This window comes from Panthera tigris, chromosome C2 (assembly GCF_018350195.1).
Source record: "Panthera tigris isolate Pti1 chromosome C2, P.tigris_Pti1_mat1.1, whole genome shotgun sequence".
Taxonomy (NCBI): Eukaryota; Metazoa; Chordata; class Mammalia; order Carnivora; family Felidae; genus Panthera; species Panthera tigris.
The window spans coordinates 152419066-152434813 of record NC_056668.1 but is presented as its reverse complement, the minus strand read 5'-3'; the positions used below and the strand labels follow the sequence as shown (position 1 = coordinate 152434813).

At 42.0% G+C, this 15748-nt stretch overlaps 1 protein-coding gene across 1 annotated transcript in view; it reads right to left on the bottom strand.

Annotated features, from left to right (window-relative positions):
* TRANK1 (tetratricopeptide repeat and ankyrin repeat containing 1) overlaps positions 1 to 15748 on the bottom strand; it is an 82762-nt gene that overhangs the window by 48757 nt on the left and 18257 nt on the right. Inside the window, exon 8 of the mRNA XM_007081031.3 lies at positions 5876 to 6046. Within this exon, the coding sequence (XP_007081093.2) occupies positions 5876 to 6046 (171 nt within the window). The remainder of the gene's footprint in view (positions 1 to 5875; positions 6047 to 15748) is intronic.

Genomic DNA, 15748 nt, shown 5'->3' with positions numbered 1-15748 from the left:
CGAAAAGAGATCTTCTGGAGTTGCAATCGTGCTCAGAAGTGTTAGAACATAGAAACAAACCATTTCAAAAAGAGATTTCATTTTTGCCTGAAATTCTTCTTTCAAGCTAAAAAAGGCAAAGCCGGTTAAATTTTAGTACACACATTTTATCAATTTAAATTTATGTACTCATTTCACTTTTACAAAAGAAAAGAAAAATGTATAACCTTAAAAGCATGGAATAAGACTAAATGACCAAATCACAAACATATTAATTTGGGGGGGGAGGGAGGTGAGTTTATGGAAAATTAATATTTTCTTGTTTTCCTTTTCTATACTTTGTGAAATTTTTAAAAAGAATGCATTGTTTTTTTAATAAGGAAAACATATCAGGAACATCTTTTAGGTCGATTCCTGTATGTATGAAAATGGGGCACCATCTCGGTGCTGAGGGCTGGTAAGATGACAAACCAGGGCCTCTGAGCCCCAAGTTCCGTCTACGGGGGAAGCCCACACACACAGAGAGAAGCTTCTCGTGTCCTCCGAGGGCTGTGCACAACACAACGCAGCTGGCTCCCACTGGAGCCCTGGAGGGAAGGCCTCAGAGGCCTGGAATGGTCCTCATTCTAAGTGAATCAGATAGTACAAAATGAGGAAAATGAGGGCTCCGGTCCTGAGAGAAGAGCGACGGAGGCCAGAGCGGTGGGCCTGCCGCCACCTGGTGGTGGCCGTGAGAGGCAGGGAAAGGCAGTTAAGAGTTTCCCTCGCCAAGGTTTCAGTTACACGGTCGACGGTCGACTGTCGACTGCGGTCCAGAAACAGACGGTGCTCCTGCTCACAAATCGTCAGAAGGTCAGTAGTACCCTAAGGCTCTGTCGCAGTGCCCACCTCAGACTCATGTCGCCTCATCAGGCAGGCATTTTATCGTCGCACATCATCACAAGAAGGGCCAGAAGAGTACAAATAAAGTGTTTTGAGAGAGCGAGAGAGACCACATTCACCTAGCTCTTCTTACAGTCTAGATTGTTATAACGGTTCTGTTTAATATTAGTTATTGTTTTCAATCTCCTGCTGGGCGCTAATTAAACTTTATCATAGGGATGTATGAATAGGAAAAAACATAGGACATCTGGGGTTCAGTACTGTCCACGGTTGCGGGCGTCCACGGGGAGTCTCGGGACGTGTCCCCTGCAGATGGGGCGGGGGACTGCTGTCTGTAACCCTGACTCTAGGACTAAAGCTTTGCTCCTCCAAATGGGCTCTAGCTTCCCCAGGTAGTTTGCAAGAACTGCAAAATCTCAGGTCCTGCCCAGAACCTGCTGAATCAAAATCTGCATTTTAACAGCCTCCCAAATGGCTCCCATTAACATCAGAAGCTCTGGTTTAGAGAACAGCACAAGTCTTCAGGAAGACCCTTTATTTCTCACCTAGGTGCAAAAGCCATCCTCTCCAAAGATGTTGTCGCCATAATCATCAAAACGGGGTGCAGAGACACCCAGGATGAGCCGAGGGTGACAGCTTCTTTTACCCTACTCTGTACATTAGAATATGGTCCGTCCGGGTACGAAAAGCTAGGGTCTTGAAGGCGCTTTACTTGGGACCCCAGATGTAAAAAACAAAACGATTAAGTTCGTGGACTCAGGTCAGGAGCAAGGGTCCCCAACTCTCTAGCAGCACCCTTCCCAAAGATAGTGTGTTTCGAACCAGCCCATTAATGTGTGAGGATGGGGAAGGATTAAAGTCCATAAAACCCTAATCTTTATGACTGGAGAGTTACCTTTATGCCCATAGCCCTGGGCCCTCCCTCTGCCTGTCTTCTCAACTACTACGCTGCTGAGAAAGACCACGCTGGGGCTGAAGTCTAAAACTACACTGTCCACTACGATGGCCACTAACTTAATTAAGTAGAATTAAAATGCATTAAATAAAATGAAATTTCCAGTTCCTCTGTTGCATGGGTCACACATTTCAAGTGCTCACTAGCCGTATGTGACCAGAAGGCTATCACATGAGACAGAGCAGATATAGAACATTTACATCACTACAGAAAATTATATTGCATGGTACTCGTCTACAAAGATTCCCGGGCCCCACCTTAGATTTTAAAGTTTGTGCAACTGGCAAAAATCTTAGAAATGAAATTTACGCACACTACTCTACACAGCCTTATTGATGCTCAATGACGTTCAATACAGACATATTCCAACGACTTCTACAAGGGTTCCACTGCTCGGAGTCTTTGGGAAATACACTACCAGAAGACTCCAACTCGCTAGCTCGTCCTGACAACTGTCATCCTCCTCTTCTCCAATTTCTATCTATCAGTTTCTTTTGCCTTTTCTGACTCAGGGTTTCCCTATGGTTTCAATACTCTTCTACACGGCAAGAAAAAATTCGTGGTTGACGGTCCGGAAAACTTTAAAGTAATATCCAATAAGCTTACCAACGCAGGCTGTAGGTTTCACAGCATCCACCGTCATCACAAACTACTCAGTGAGACAAACGGCAGGCTTGGAACAAGGCACATTCCTCTTGAATGTGCTTTTCTTCCCATGAGAGTATAATTGAATTCTAATAGGTAAGAAGGGAACTGGCTGCTATTCTACTGAATCTCTTCTCCCAGTTCCAAACCTAGGCCACAAATTTAGTTGGTGAAGGTGGAGAGAGAGGAAAGGAGAACAAGACCCTGTCTCAGAAACTGAGATGCTTTTAGGATTAGCAGATACTCAAAGATTCTAGTCTAAAAAAAAAAACAAAAAACAAAAAACAAAAACAAAAAAAAACTTGAAAAAATCAAAACTTTGAAAACTAAACAAAAATGAATGACTTAATGCTAATGTCTGTAGCCCTAAATATAGCATACATACACACATATACAATATTCTAAGAATTAGGGTTAGAACTAATTGCAAACACAAAATTAAACATAAGTGAAAAATCTGCAAACAAATCGGCCATTTTCTACCATCAACAGGTGGTCCTTTTTTGTTGTTATTTTAAAACCTGGAAATTCACTGGCAAAGAAATCTGTTTGGTTAGTGTCAGTTTCTCAAACAGTAGAAACCATCCCGAAGCTGAGATTACAGACATAAACCTCTCAGGAAATAATTTCACAATGATTTATTAATTACACTACCTTACAGAAGAAATCACAAAACCATTTAAAAACTAAACATGAACAAACTGAGGGTGGATGGGGGGTGGGGGGGCGGGTAGGAGAGAGGGGAAAATGGGTGATGGGCATTGAGCAGGGCACTTGTGGGGATGAGCACTGGGTGCTGTATGTAAGCCAATTTGACAATAAATTATATTTAAAAATAATAATAAATAAAAAATAAATAAAAAATAAACATGATATGTCACAGCTTTAAAAGATCATTTATGAGAAACAGAGGACTCTGCAAATACACTTCAGTCCCCTCATTCCCACGATCTCATGGAAACAACAGAAGATATTTTAAACAAGTAAATGAAAATAAAAACATAGGGCAATGAGGGGCACAGGGATATTAAATGAAAAGCAGTTTCTCCCCCAAATAAAACCTTCCGTACCCTGGCAATTGTGATGACCTTGCCTGTCCCACTGCCTTTGGTTCCAACACACACACCCAATGGGCTTCCTTCACCTTGTCACCTACTTACCCACTCCAGCGGGGGGCAGTGTTTCCGGGGAAACACATCCAGATAACTTCAGGAAACACACACTAACCATCTATTGAGGATTAGGCAGTCTAGTTCTTCATTCATGCACAAAAACCATCCAAAGATCAGAAGATAATTAAGGAAGAACAATAGCGGGGCCCCAGGGGCGGGGCAGCGGGGCTCGGTTGGTTGAGTTTCCGACTTCGGCTCAGGTCACAATCTCAGGGGTTCGTGAGTTTGAGCCCCACATCGGGCTCTGCGGTGACAGCCTGGAGCCCGCTTCGGATTCTGTGTCTCCCTCTCTCCCTGCCCCTCCCCTGTTCGCACACTGTCTTTCTCTCTCAAAAATAAACATTAAAAAAAAATGTTGTTATTTAAAAAAAAAAAAAGGAAGAGCAATAGCACAAAAGAGAAATAAGAAAATGAATCTACTAACTGCCAAAGAAACAAATAATTCAGAGAAGAGAGGATGACGTTCTTTTAGGAAAGAAATTCTTGATATTCTTTTTTTTTAATGCTTATTTGCTTTTAAGAGGGGCAGTGGGGAGCGGGGGGGGGAGAGAGAGAGAGAGAGAGAGAGAGACAGAGGATCCAAAGCGGGCTCTGCAATGACAGCAGAGAGCCTGACGCGAGGCCCGAACTCACGAACTGCAAGATCATAACCTGAGCCAAAGTCAGATGCTTCACCAACTGAGCCACACAGACGCCCTGAAATTTGCAATATTCTCAAATGCCATTCAAGAACAGGCGCGAATGCGGAACAAGCACGAGCTGCCATAGATAAGAAAAGAAAGAATCAGAGAACAAGAGTTGCTAGAAATTAAAACTGAGTTTCCAAATTAAAATATGCAAAGAGCGAGCTGAGTTATAAAAGAAACGCTGGAGACCAAGTTAAAGATCTGGGAAGAAAAAGCACCTAGAAAACATTTGGGAAAAATAGAGAGACGTGTTATAAATTCAGGAAGCGCAGCCATTTAATGGTAGCACCAAAAAGGCATCGGAGGGGAACAAAATGCTAAAAGATAAATTTCCCTGTGCTAAAAAAAGTTAGATTGAAAGGGGCCAACAAGAGCCAAGCGGAAAGAACGAAAAAGGACCCACACCTAGAAATACCCCGGGACATTTCAAAACTCGAAGGTCAGAGAAAGTCCTAGAAGGGAAAGTAAACAAGACTGACATCAGATTTCTAATCAGTAGCAAATGGAGGCTAGAAGACAATGACAGTTTCCCCAAAGTTGGGAGGAACAAGGTTTTACAGAATATTCTATCAATCTAAGACCCCACACACTGATGGACACACCAGAAACAGCTGCCCCCAAATCGACATGCCACATGTGAAACACACTCCGATTTTAAAGACGTTAAAATGTGGGGGTAAACTGCAATTTAGAATCGACAAAACACAATACCTGTGTTCAAGAAAACACTGCCTATACTCAACCAGTGTAAGGACAACATAAAGACATTTTCAAAAAACTCCATAAGTCTACTATCCATGTCTCTCCTCCAGGAAAAATACACACATCCACACAATAATGTATATGTTTTGTTAAACCGGGATGCTTAAATAGTATCACAATTAAAGAGCAAAGTTTTCGGGACATTTGGTGATTCTTTTCTACGGCTTCAGCTAGGCTACCAGTTGCAGAACATAATTTACATAATCATTTACATAACCACACTACCATGTAAATGCCATTTACTAGAATTCCATTTCTAGAATTCATCTGTGGATGAAGCACAGAAAACTCAGCGGTAAGGAGCAGAATGTAAACGACACACATAACATTACTAGGCAAAATACAACAATTAGAGCTAACTTGTTGCATTTCATCGGATACGGCAGCCAGTCAATAGATGCTGTCCCATACTGATAAACCATATGTGTTTAAGAGATACGAATGTATTTTAAACTGTTGGCTGTAGTTGCTTCTGGGGAGTAGGCTTCATTTTTGTTATCTCCTGTTTTGTATGAATATATTTTTTTTTACTGTGTGCATGCGTGGAAAAAAAAAGTCACCTATACCGCCCAAAGGCGGACCTAGCAAAGTTACCAGAATGTCACAGACACTCTGTAAGTAAGAGTTGTCTTACTGTATCTTTCCAAACAGGCAAACAAGTTTTCCAAAGTTGAGGGGTCTCACCTCCACCATCATATACTAAGAAAGTATAAAGTGATTCGCATCTAATATCACAGACCCAGTTTTAGCACCTCCCCCCGCCTCCAAAAAAGTTATTTCACCGGAAGCTGTACCTGATAGGTCCTTGGAACATGTGGCCAGCTTTTCCAAGTGACTGTTGATTTTCTCGATGGCTTTGAAGTTCTTATTCCTCTTCAGGACATCCATGGCAGACCGGGACTGTCGATCCAGCAAGGTGGGGTCTGCCCCAAAGCTCAGGAGCATCTGTACGTCCTCTGTTTGTGCTAGAGCAGGCCAAAATGACAACAGGGGATTGTCGAGGTTCCTTCTATAAGGAGACGTCCCCATGAAGGCTCTTCCTCCCAGTTCCCTGCCCAAGCAGCCTGGGGCAAGGAGACCAAGGTCCCTCTGCTTCTAGAATCTTAACTGCTGGCCTTGGGCAATCCACCCAACTCCCAGAGCGAGAAGTCCTGTGTGGAGTGGGTAGGACAATAGCTTTTAAGAGGTTCAGAAGTGCTCTCCTCTCTACCTTTCTCCCCTCTCCTTGGCAACACGCAAGGGGGGGGGGGACCTGGTTACTAAGCAACAGTTACAGCTGTAAGGATAACAGCAAGCTGTGACTTCAGATTTCTTTATTCCCTAGAGGGAAAACAGAATATTCTTCCAGAAAAAAAAGGGGGGGTGGGGGAAAAAGCCTGTCTGGGGATAGAAGAAAGTGGCAATTGCTTTCGCATCAGGGTCTTTTCGTTGTCACTGTTTCCACCCTCCCAGTCCCAACCCTCTGGCTGCCAGCTCCATTTGCTGCTTTGACATATCTATTTGCCGAGCACCAAGGTGCCTCTGTGGTCACGGATGCAACAGGTTTCCGAATGGAACGGGTGTAGTCCTGGGGGCACAAAGACTTATGTGGGCACAGAGAGTTAAGCAAACCAACGCCTGATCCCCAACTTCCAAGCCCATGTTTTCCTAAAATTCACCACCTTGACAAGGCACCTATCCAGGCATCGTCCTGTTCACGGAGCTCCCTTTTCCCATGTCCCCAGTCACAACTGCCCTTCTCCTATTCACAAAAATGAGACAAAATTACAAAGTCAAACTTCTTACCTATCAAGGATCTCACTGGGGCAGGCAGAATTCTAAGACAGCCCCCAACTGCCCAGCTGCACTGGCACAATCGATCAGCACGCAGTTTGTGGGTTCGAGCCCCGCGTCGGGCTCTGGGCTGACAGCTCGGAGCCTGGAGCCTGCTTCGGGTTCTGGGTCTCCCTCTCTCTCTGCCCCTCCTCCGCTTGTGCTCTGTCTCTCTCTCAAAAATGAATAAATGTAATGGGGTGCCTGGGTGGCTCAGTGGATTAAGCGTCCGACTTCGGCTCAGGTCATGATCTCGCGGTCTGGGAGTTCGAGCCCCGCGTCGGGCTCTGTACTGACAGCTCAGAGCCTGGAGCCTGCTTTGGATTCTGTGTCTCCCTCTCTGCCCCTCCCCTGCTTGCTCTCTGTCTCTCTCTCTCTCAAAAATAAACAAACATCAGGGGTGCCTGGGTGGCTCAGTCGGTTGAGCATCCGACTTCGGTTCAGGTCATGATCTCATGGTTTGTGAGTTCGAGCCCCGCGTCTGGCTCTGTGCTGACAGCTCGGAGCCTGGAGCCTGCTTCGGATTCTGTGTCTCCCTCTCTCTGCTCCTCCCCTGCTTGCTCTCTGTCTCTGTCTCTGTCTCTCTTGAAAATAAACAAACATTTAAAAAAATTTTAAACGTCAAAACGTGATGAGACTTCGCACAGGTAATCAAGGCCCCAAAGCACTTGACCTGAAGATATGGAGATTATCCTGACCTAACCACCTGAACTACATAAAGGTCAAAGGTATACAGGTCAGGAAGAGGGCAAAGAATTAAAATACGAGAGGGGTGTGATGCACAAAAGAAAGTCTCCCCTGCTGGCTTTGAAGGGGGGGGGGGCACATGACAAAGAATGTGTGGGGCCTGTAGAAGCTGACGCAGCCTCTGGCTGCCAGCCAGCAAGGGAACGAGAACCTCAGTCCTACAACCGCAGGGCACCGGCTTCTGCCACCACCATGTGACCCCGAAAGAGGGCCCGGAATTCCAGATGAGAACAAAGCCCCGTCAGTACCTTGACACCAGCCTCAGGGGACACCTAGTGGAAAACTCAGTCACGTCATATCAGACGACTGTCCTACAGAACTGAGCTGTTTTGAGCCACTACATTTACAGGGATCTGCTACACAGCCTAGAGAACTGACCGCGAATTCATGTACTGCCCCAAGGAGGTGAAAATTCCTGGCCCGCAGAGTATCAACAGAAGGGAGGAGCAGGTGACCGCCAGGTGACTCTTTTCGAAGGAACTACAGGCTACCCCCTCGTACTGTCCTCCGAAATTATTATTTTTCTCTTTAATAATTAGTTACAGAAGATTTTAATAGAGTGCTGTGGCTTTGATACCTGGAGTAGCAATTTTGTAATAATTAAATCTAGAAAAGACACTAACTCTAGAGTTTTAAATCACAGGAAAAAAAAAATTTTTTTTACTCTAAAGCCATATAAGTATTTTTGTTCCAGAAGAAGATCACTGGACGGCTGATGAGACTTTCAGGCATAAATTATATTAGGGTAAACTTCTCTCTGAAAAGTAAACGAGAGATATGATCCCCCCAAAAAATGAATGAACAATTTGATATTTTTGGCTACTAAAGAGCTGGTCCATAATTTTTTACACAGATGTTAGAGGACATCAAAATTGCTGTAGCATTTATATTCTAGTATATGCAAATGAAAGAGAGAGAGAATAGGTGTATTTTAAAATATCTGTATACACAATTCTGAAAATTACCTTTTCTTACACATTTTTGACTCACAGATAAAAAATTCTAGATGTCAACATGAAAACATGTAAAGTGCATAGGTTTTCAAGTCTTGAAGGAGATAAAGAGGCAAAATTTGAAGACACACTAGACTTTTTTTTTTTACTTGACTAGCACCCATTACCCTTTTTCCTGGTAACAACAGCCCAGTTTTCCTTTGAGAAGCACCTTTTCCAGCCTACCTGACTTGATGTGAGTAGACACCAGACAGACACACATTCTACCACCATGACATCCTCCACAACGGCCTCGGCCGGGGCCCCAGCTCCGACCCCAACCAACCCCAGCCCCAGCCCCAGATCCAGGGGCAAACGCCTGATCGGGATCTGGACGATCAGATCATTCCATCCCGGAGCTCTGCCCCAGCCCCAGCTCCGGGGAAAATGCCTCACCAAGAACTAGCCAATAAGATCATCCCATCCTTCTGGCTCTACTGATTGGTTCATGGAGGGCATGTGACCAACGTCAAGTCACCAAGACTCCTTCCTAGGACTTGAGCTGAAATACTGAGGGGAGGTATCCTCTTTGGCTGCGATTGACAAATAGGCATAAGATAAACTTAATATCAGCTGGCTTCAACTGAAAGAGAGCCTGCCTAAGAAGGAACCTAACACAGAAGAAAGCAGAGCTGAGAGGTAGAAAGATTCTTGAAAACACCTTTAGAGTACCTGGACCCAACTCTGGACTCTTGAGTCACATGAGCCAATAAATCCCCTTTCTTGCCAAAGCTAGTTGGAGCGTCTGCAGCTTATAACCAAGTCCAGTGCAACTACTCCTGGCCTGGCTTGATGTCAGTTGTAGGAGATGACCGTTTCTAGGCTTTGGGTCCTGCTGCTGCCGGGCTCTGGTAATTCCCTGAGACTGTACTCCTGGGCCTCCCAAACCACATTGATCCAGAGCCAAGAAGACCATAGTAACACTGCCACCCACCAAAATGCCGACAGAACTGATGATTTCAGAGGCTCGAGGATGCTGCAATTATTTTAAATGGTGAATCTGGAATTCAGGCCACGTTAAAGTCGCTGGAGAGCTCCTGACTCTCCATGTATCAAAAAAGTATTAAAAATGGAGAAAACTCATACACTGTTGGGGCAACCTTTCTGGGGTTCAAATTAGCAATAGCTTTCAAAAGCCAGATGCATACCAATATGCTAACATCCTAAAGTCGCACATATGTTTTTATTTATACATTCATAGAATATTTGTAGGAAAAAATCATAAGATATTGGTAACATTGGTTTTTAAGGCTAAAGGACAAAGACTCTCAATACTTTTTGTATCTTTTGAGTTGTGAATGTAATCTATTTAAAATTTAAATAAAATGAGAGTCATCCAAATAAATGAAATGTACAATTCTTTGAACAAACAATCCCTCAACTAGGAAATAATCCTACAGATACATTCCCACCAGTGCACAAAGATGTATGTAGGAAAATATTCTCTGAGTTTTATTTTCGGTAGCAAAATAACTGAAAACCATTTACACACCCATCAGTGAAGTATAGCCATGTCAGAAAAAACTGTGAGCTGTTAAAAAAAAAAATGAAATAGCTATGCAGTTACTATTAGGGGAAAATGGCCAAGATTATTGTTCAGGGAAAAAGCAAGTTACTCAATAAAATGTAGAGTATGCCCACATTCATATTTAAAGCAGGAAAATAAAAATTGGATACACACACACATGCACATGTACACACAGGTACACACATGTATATATCCCGGCAAGACTCACGAAAAAATGCTTGGTAGCTGACTTTGTGAAAGAGAATTTACTTTTGATCACATATCTTTTTTAAATGTTTGGATTTCTTTTCAACCAAGAGCATGCCTTTCAATTTTCTTTTTTGCTTTTAAAATATTTTTTAAATATTTTTAAATGTTTATTTATTCTTGAAAGAGAGACAGAGTGTGAGTGGGAGAGAGGCAGAGAGACACAGAATCCGAAGCAGGCTCCAGGCTCTGAGCTGTCAGCACAGAGCCTCATGCGGGGCTCGAACTCACGAACCGTGAGATCATGACCTGAGCCGAAGTCGGACGCTTAACAGACTGAGCCACCCATGTGCCCCTTAAAATATTTTTTGATTGAACATACCATAAAATTCATCCTTTTTAAAGTGTACAATTTAGTGGGTTTCTGTGTATTTATGAAGTTGTGTAACCATCACCACTATCCAGTTCCAAAACATTTCATCCCCCCAAAAAGAAACCTTATATGTATTAGCAGTCACTCCATATTTCCCCTGTCCCACCCCCAGGGGCAACGTGGAATCTGATTCTGTCTCTAGGGATTTCCTTATTCCGGACATTTCATATAAATGCGATCGTGCAGTATGTGGTCTTTTGTGTCTGGTTTCTTTTATTCAGCATAATGTTTCTTTTTTTTTTTTTTAATTTTTTAATGTTTATTTCTGAGACAGAGAGAGACAGAGCATGAGAGGGGGAGGGGCAGAGAGAGAGGGAGACAGAATCTGAAACAGGCTCCAGGCTCTGAGCTGTCAGCACAGAGCCCGACGCGGGGCTCGAACTCGGCATAATGTTTCAAGGTTCATCCATGTTGTAGCATGTATCAATATTTCCTTCTTTTTTATGGCTGAATAATATTGCACTGTATGGATGTACTGCCTTTTTTTGTCCATTCAGCAATTGATGGAGATTTGGGTTGCCTGAACTATTTTGGCTCTTATCCCATAAGGCTGCTGTAAACCTTCACGGGCAAGTGTTTGTTGGAATACGTTTTCATTTCCATGAGGCATATACCTAGGGGTGACATTGCCAGATCATATGGTGACGTGAGTACCGCCAGACTTTTTTGCGAAGCAGGTGCACCATTTTTGATTCCCAATTTTTCCACATCCTCGTCAATAAGTTCCTGTCATCTTTTTGTATCTCAGCCATCTTGGTGTGAAGCGTACTTTTAATTTTTAAACTAGTTTTTGAAAGGCGATTCAAAGAAGCCTCCGTGAACAGGCAAAGAGACTAGTAGACCAGGAGAGAAAGTTCAGAATTAGTGGCATCTCAGATCCCTGAGGTCTTGCACACTTTAAAAATAAATGATGCTGAAAAATAAATAAAATAAATAAATAATGCTGAGACAAATAAGTGGACATCTGGAAAATGGTAAAACTAGATCTTTGCATGAAACTCCAATGGACCAAGGATCTAAATGTCAAAAAGGAAACCAGGCACCTGGCTGGCTCAGCCAGTTAAGCATCTGACTCTTGATTTCAGCTCAGGTCATGATTTCATGGTCGTGGGATTGAGCCTCGCCTTGTGATCCATGCTAAGAGTGTGGATTCTCTCTCCCTCTCATCCTGACCTTCCCCCGCTCATGCTCTATCTCTCTCTCAAATAAATAGAAAAAAAACTTAAAAAAAAAAAAAAAAAAGAAAGAGACCATACAGGTACTAGAAAAAAACAGAAGTCTTTAACTTTGATGCAGGTAAAGATTTTCTAACTCTGACGCCAAATACAGAAGCAAGAAATCAATCAAATTGACAATCAAATTGACTGATCAATCAATCAGTCAAAATAAATTTGACTACATAAAAAGAACCAAATTTGCATGACAAAAAAAGAAGGCAGAAGACAACTGAAAAACTGGGAGAAAAAAATTCATATCTTATACCATAGACAAAGAGCTAATGAACAAAGAATTCTTAAAAATTGAGGGCAAAAGACCAAAAATTCTATGGAAAAAGGGGAAACAGACATGAACATATAACTCACCAAAAAAAAAAAGTATGTGTGTGTATATGTGTGTGTGTGTGTGTGTGTGTGTGTATAAATGGTTCTCAAATGTATTTTTCAACATCCAAACTCATACATAATTAGAAGGTAAACAACCTTGAGATACCAAGTTTTTACCTCTCAGACCAGAAGAAATTTAGAAATCCGACAACAAATTCTGTTGGTGAATCTGTGGGGAAAGACGCATACATGGCAGGTAGTTGTGCAAATTGACACAGTCCTTCCAGATGGAAATCTGACTATATCTAACAGAACTAAATATGCACTTATGATATGGGGTGACCTTCAGGACATAACCGTTAATGGAAAAAAAAAGCCAGGTGCCAAACAGTATCTGTAGAAGGGGACCCTCCATGTAAAAAAGGAGATGTAAGAAAATACACGTGTATCTGCCCATCACTGCAAAGGGAATCCAGAAAAAATAGGCCTGATATAAAAGAAACTGATCGCTTACAGGGAGCGGATGGGAGAGGGGCAGAAAGCAGGGGGGAATTGGGAACTGAGGGTGTCAAGAGAGGAGGAGGAAATGACCCTTCTCTGAGTATATCTTTTTGTAAAGTTCAGACTCCTAGAACCATAATAATGTTTCACATATGTGCCTTTCACATACCAAAACATAAACAAAACCAATCAGGACATGAGAAGAACCCTAAAATGAAATGCAAACACTGAAAAAATAATCCTCGGGGTACTACAAATGAGCTGCATACCTACAGTGAATAGGGTGGGGAGGAAAAGAACTTAATATCTTGACTGGATGCCGTAAAGTTGAAGACAAAAAGAACTGAACACAGACGAACATAAAATGAACATAAAACAAACATAAATCTAGTTAGTGGATGTGTTTCTCAAAGAGGCATGGGATAGCAGGTCTGAAACTCATAAAAGTGAGCACATAAGTAAATATATTGTAGAAGAGAGCGGTCACAAATTTTAAAAGGCTAAATGACCATGGTGTTGGTCTGCAATCAGAGGTATGATAGGGCTCGTCAAAGGAACACAGAAGCCAATCCGAAGGAAAGAGTGCCTCATGGCCACAGCTGGAACAACTTGGGCAACAAAATAAATAATGATAGTATTAGATTTTATCCCATAGAATAAATATCCATGAGTCCATATTAAAATACACATACATACATACATACATACATACATATATCGAAGAGATAGCTCTTCATAGCAAAACAATCCCAAGTAATAAATGTAGAAGGAAAGAAGAAAATTAAAAATCAACATTAACCAAAGGTCACAGTAATAGTTGATGCTGACAAGATCCACCAATGGATACTAAAATTAGTGTGCAAAAGTTTAAAGGGAAACAGTATTTGCATAGACGGTATTTGGAGAGTTCACATTATCTCCTACAAGGTATTTAACAACTATGAAAGGAAAGATGGTAACTTCACAATGGAGAAGTCCCACAGATCACAACTTAACCAGCCAATCAGGGCTAACGTCACAGGACATACTGCCATCACGAACTCTTGGATATAACGCTGAGAAGAACACAAAATTATTTCCGTAGAATTCTTACCAAAAATGCCTGACTTTATTCCAATGATGAGAAAGCATCAAACAAACTCAAACTGATAGATCATCTACAAAACGACTGACCAGTACTCTTCAAAAGGGTCAAGGTAACAGAAGCCCGAGGAACTGCCAAAGACTGGAGGACACTAGGGAGCCCCGACAAGGAAGTGAGGTACAGGTCTCCGAACGGAAAAAGGGCATTCATGAAAACAGGGGTGAAATTTGCATGAGGTCTGTGTATGTTGATAGCATTCTGTCAAAATTAACTTCTTGATTTTGACGATCAAACTCTGACACGTAACATGCTAAGATTAAGGGAAGCTGGGGGAGGGTATACAGAAACTCTCTGAACTATTTTTGCCTCTTTTCTGTATGTCTAAAATTAGTTGAAATTGAAGATTTAAAAAAAAAAGCTTCTTTGATGAAAAAGAGAAGCATCCTGCGAGAGTAGTGAAGCCTCATTTGGCAATGCCTGGGGGACAGCCCATGTTTACACCTGCATGGAGAAAGGAGCCTCTCTTTACTTCACGTGCTTATTCTCCCATGTTGCAGAAAGTCCGGAAGGTTTCTGCCTTTGTAAGAAACAGTATAAAGTTGTGCCGTTCCATATGGCAGCCGTGAGGCACAGATGGCTACTGAGCACTTGAGATGTGGCTAGTCTGCACCGAGATGTGAGCGATCATATGCTGGATAGATGGGCTAAATAACATATATTGGATAGGCTAAATATACTGGCTTATATATATATAGGCTATATATATTGGCTAAATACATAGGCTAAATATATATAAACATATATTGGATGGGCTAAATAACATCTATTGGATAGGCTAAGTATACTGGCCTATATATATATAGGCTATATATATTGGCTAAATACATAGGCTAAATATATACAAACATATATTGGATGGGCTAAATAACATATATTGGATAGGCTAAATATACTGGCCTATATATATATAGGCTATACATATTGGCTAAATACATAGGGAAATATATATAAACATATATTGGATGGGCTAAATAACATCTATTGGATAGGCTAAGTATACTGGCCTATATATATATAGGCTATACATATTGGCTAAATACATAGGCTAAATATATATAAACATATATTGGATGGGCTAAATAACATCTATTGGATAACGCACGTCGGATAGATGGGTTAAATAACATACATGACGAAAATTAGTTTCACTTCTTTTGCCTTTACTTTTTCATATGACTACCAGAAAATTTAAAATGTTATATGTGGCTCTCATTATGCTTGTACTGGACAGTCCTTGTATAAGTCCCAGGAAAGGAAATGCTTGCCAAGTTATCAATGCAGAGAGTTGGCACCCGAGGCGCTCCATGCATGTAAAATACCCCACATTGCACAAACCACCTGGATTTCAGGAGACTTGGAGCTGCGTTTCTTTGCAAACTGAAAAGTCCTGTCTGGAAATACTTTTGGGGGGGGGGGAGCATTTTCAGAGTAGGGATGTGTAAGGAGAGCACAGTGATTGGAGACACAGACGTTAACCATAAATTACCAGGGAATTATCATTAGCTGGAACCAGATCACCCTAGTCCACAAGGGCCAGTAGTCGAATGTCTAGAAATGTTACAAGATGGTTGATCAACATAGCCATTTAAACTTACGATAAATAGGTTACATTAAAAACAAAACTCGGGGCACCAAGTCTTGGTGTATTTACACCAAGAAAATTGGCAAACACCACAATTCAGGGCTTTTCCTTCTGAAGAACCCACTTGTCAAACATTTGCCAGGATACCATTGCCTTTAAGAAGGTACTAAAATAGGAAGTAATCCTACATGGCGGAGA